Source organism: Octopus bimaculoides, chromosome 5 (assembly GCF_001194135.2).
Source record: "Octopus bimaculoides isolate UCB-OBI-ISO-001 chromosome 5, ASM119413v2, whole genome shotgun sequence".
NCBI classification, from domain to species: Eukaryota; Metazoa; Mollusca; class Cephalopoda; order Octopoda; family Octopodidae; genus Octopus; species Octopus bimaculoides.
Genome location: NC_068985.1, coordinates 33,344,215 through 33,348,626, shown reverse-complemented (window position 1 = coordinate 33,348,626; position 4,412 = coordinate 33,344,215). Strand labels below are relative to the sequence as shown.

The window sequence follows — 4,412 nt, the reverse complement described above, 5'->3', positions numbered from 1 at the left end:
ACAGTCTGTGACAGACCATGCCTGTCTTTTGCTGGGCTCAAATCTCATCTGCGAATCCATGGAAAACAAACCTCCACCAACTATTCTGCCCATATGTCTGTGCACACCTTTGAATACAGTGTATGCCAGAAAGTTTGAAAATCCAACAGAGGCCTCAAAATACATTTTAAGATCCACAAAGATCAGAATACTCGATAACAAGGGAGCAGCCATCATATATACATATAGATATGCGCATGAGTGGCTGTGTGGTAAGTAGCTTGCTTACCAACCACATGGTTCTGGGTTCATTCCCACTGCATGGGACCTTGGGCAAGTGTCTTCTACTATGGCCTCGGGCTGACCAAAGCCTTGTGAGTGGATTTGGTAGACGGAAACTGAAAGAAATCTGTCGTATATATATATATATATATATATATATATATATATGTATGTATGTATATGTGTGAGTGTCTGTGTTTGTCCCCCCCCCCAATATCGCTTGACAACCGATGATGGTGTGTTTATGTCCCTGTAACTTAGCAGTTCGGCAAAAGAGACCGATAGAATAAGTACTAGGCTTACAAAGAATAAGTCCTGGGGTCGATTTGCTCAACTAAAGGTGGTGCTCCAGCATGGCCGCAGTCAAATGACTGAAACAAGTAAAAGAGTAAAGTGAGTATATATATGTATGCATATATGTATGTATATATATGTATATATTTATGTATATATGTATGTATATATGTATATATATATTTATGTATATATGTATGTATACATATATATATATATGTATATATATATATATATATTTATGTATATATGTATGTATACATATATATATATGTATATATACATTTTCGAAACACTTAGTTTTAGAATGGTGGCAGGTGATGAAGGAAATGTTCTCAATGTGGCCTGTGTTTTCTGTACTCTGTTTATCATTTTGTCCACGTTTTTTTTTTTGCAACGTCCTGTACCCAGATATGCATCTATATATACATGTATATGTAGGTATGTACATACATGTACGTATATATGCATATACTCACATATTATTTGTATTATATATATATGTATATATATATATAGAGAGAGAGAGAGAGAGAAATTTTCTGTTTTGGCTTTCTCCAATTCACTTACTATTTGGTATATTGATATAAACCACATAAGATCCATGTATATTTACATATATATTGTATGTGTGTACACACACTCACCTAATTAAGCACGTAACGTTTGTCTACGAACCTGAGATATTTTTGTCAAGTTTTGTATTTGATGAACAAGCAGTGTATGCTACATGTGCGAATACTGTGTATCTACAACAGATGGTATGTTAGCGTTAGCAAGGAACACCCCTGAATATTTTCAAAGCATCAGAGAAACTACCCGTAAGGGAAAGGGGTGTAAACAAAAATGTTACACAAAACACTCGCGAAAGTTTGAGATTACGTATATATATATATATAACGGTGATACTTCTCCGAATTAGGGATTCCGTCGCTCTTATTCTCTATTGCTGCAAACTTAGAGAGAAAAGGGCATAATCTTCCTGTTTAGTCACTCACATTTTTTTTTTCTCGATTTAGCAGATTCTATATACCAACATACAGATGCAACACAAACACGGTAACATTCAGGTATTCGACAAATAAGAGCATCACATTTTTTTTCTTTTTAAGTACGCAAAGTAACTAACGGAATTATCTTTTACTTTAAGCTAAATGATGTAAGAGGATATATAATATATATCACCTGTATCGCTTAGGCTGTCGAATATTTGGTATATACCGCTGGTCATAATTATTTAACTAATAGAATTCCATAATTAGTTTCATCGGTGTTAATTACCATCCGCTAAATTTGCAGAATTTCAAGCATTTTACATCAAGTTACGCATGGGAACTAATTTTCAACTCTTGTGTTCAATTACGAGGATTTAAGTTAACTTAAAGTGTAAGAAAGAAATTACTCTTCGGATTTCGATCTCAAAAGGTAACACGTTAAGTTTTATCTCATTATATATTCAGTAACATTCTGGTATTATTGCTTTCTTGGACATTACCTATACAGTTAGATGTTATGTACTTTATCCGTGACAATTGCATTTCAACGATACATGATAACTTGTAAAAACCGTATGTATTGATATTATCGGAAAATTAAATTTTATTGGTGACAGATGGTATATTTCACCAATTAAACATTTTATTAAATATATATATTTTCAATGGAACTTTGTAAAACATGAAACAGCTTGCAATAATGTTTACAACGCTAACAGCGGATATACACAAATAAATATAAAACATTTAAAGACTGAAAGAAAACTGTCGGGTAAAGTAATTATAACTGAATAACAAAGATTATTTATTGTGAAGTTAATAAATGGGGTACGACATCCACCAATTTGTAGAAACAATTGATATCAATTTAGTGTGCAGTATATGTGGATCAGTGTTTGAGAATCCTGTACTCACGCCATGTGGACATAGTTTTTGTTTGATATGCCTGGAAACTTGGTTGCAAACATCTTTAACGCAAGAACCACCACCACCACAGTTATTACAGCTACAATATAGGCGACCAAGGTCCTTTCCCTCAACTTGTCTATCACCTATAACAGCTTCATGTCCAGAATGCCGCAAGCCAGTGCATCCAAATGAGGCTAAGCCTGAAATTGCTTTACGAAACCTTATTAATGGTTACTACATGTTCTGTCCATTTAGAAAAAATGGATGTTATGTAATGACTAAATTAGAACAACTTGAAAACCATGAGTCAAAATGCCCACATTCTCCTGTCAAATGTGCAAGCTGTGGAACAACAGTACGCATGGTAAATCTTGCTGGGCACCAAATCAAGTGCCAAAGTTTGGCAGCTTTGATTGAAGATAGTGACGATTCTTATGAGAGACAAGAATACACACCATCAAAAGTACCAATAACAGATGAAAACACATCAGTGGAGTTTTCTCAACTTCTTAAAATAATGCAAGAACAAATGAACATCTTCGAAACAGACTTGCCAGATGCTAATGACATTGTGCAAGGCTCAAAACACTACAGCAAAGTAAAAAGAGTCAACAAGAAAAGACCGAAGTCATTCATAGATAATACACTAACTTCTCATCAGGAATCATCAAGTGATAACAGTAGCAAATCTAATTGCTCAGGATTATACTGGTTTGAACATTCTATCAATAAAGATGGTAATAGAACTCATTCATACTCAACACCACCAAGTATTCCAGCTACTAAGATGGCAGCATACATTTTCCGTTATTTGCTTAACAAACCAACATACATTGACAGTCGCAGAGTGTTTCGAGCAATCCAGAAATTTTACGATAATTTCACAATTAGTTCACACCTTTATGATAATGCAGTACATGTTCTAGTTGCCACTGCATTAGCCAGTAATTGGTTCACTGAAATGCAACAAAACTGCCTCAGCCAATGGCAGCTAAGTCTAGTGAAATGCCATGAACTACTAGAAAGCACAGTCCATATCAATTTAGACAATTGAAAAAAAGGCAAATAAAATTTGATTTTAAACTAGGAATGGCTTATGCAAATTCATTTGAGAGATGTCAGTAAAGAATTGGGTAAACTGAATCAGTAACATTTTTATCTTTTTCCTCGAATTTGATTAAAACAACTCTGGATTCATTTCTCAATGTGTTTGTGCTTATATACTAATGGAATATCAATTCCAGTGTCTGTGCATATATACCAATGGGATATCAATTCCATAGTGTTAACTATTTGTTGATGAATCATACTGTTTCTTAGTTTAGTTGTTGAAAGTTAAATGTTTGGTGTAATAATTTTATATATACCAACATGTTAAGTGCAGTATACTGAGAAATTGGTGATGGAAGAATGAGGCAAATACTTTAGTTTCCCCACTATCATGCGAAGTGGCTGGATCAACATCACATAGCCAATAGAGTCTGCTACTTGATTGTTATTAACCAATTAGTGTAGTATGAATGAAACATTGGAATATAGAAGTCAAAAGAACAATTTACATATTCCCTTATATTTGTGGGGTTAAAATCCCTGTATCAATAATGGGGGTATAATTTTAACCACAAAAAAAAAAAAAAAAATCAAAGTATAAGGTGTAAGCCTCTTTCTTTTCACTCTTTTATATCCAATTTGCATTGTATTGAATTTTAGAAGTTTTAACAAATATAATATATAATTAAAGTATTATATTATTTTAATACAATAATCAGAAGAGGGAAGATAGTGACCAAGTCTTCTGCAAGTACTCCGTGATTGAACATCAATTTTACCAATATAAACATTTGTTGGGAGTGTATTTAGAAAAAGATGAAGGGAAAGAATTTCCAGAAGGCCACTGGTACAGGAAGGAAAGTTTGGGTAGAGATTATAGTAGAGGGTCTGGAACACAATAAA

The 4,412-nt window shown here is 33.6% G+C and overlaps 1 protein-coding gene across 1 annotated transcript; it reads left to right on the top strand.

Moving 5' to 3' along the window:
- The first annotated feature begins 1,234 nt into the window (after window positions 1-1,234).
- On the top strand, window positions 1,235-3,653 carry LOC106882710 (E3 ubiquitin-protein ligase NRDP1). The gene has a single exon (XM_014933473.2). The coding sequence runs from the start codon at window positions 2,374-2,376 to the stop codon at window positions 3,511-3,513; it is 1,140 nt and encodes a 379-aa protein (XP_014788959.1). The 5' UTR covers window positions 1,235-2,373; the 3' UTR covers window positions 3,514-3,653.
- The last annotated feature ends 759 nt before the right edge of the window (window positions 3,654-4,412 follow it).

Excerpts from the sequence above, each read along its gene's own strand:
- LOC106882710 (XM_014933473.2), top strand. The coding sequence starts at position 2,374 with ATGGGGTACGACATCCACCAATTTGTAGAAACAATTGATATCAATTTA.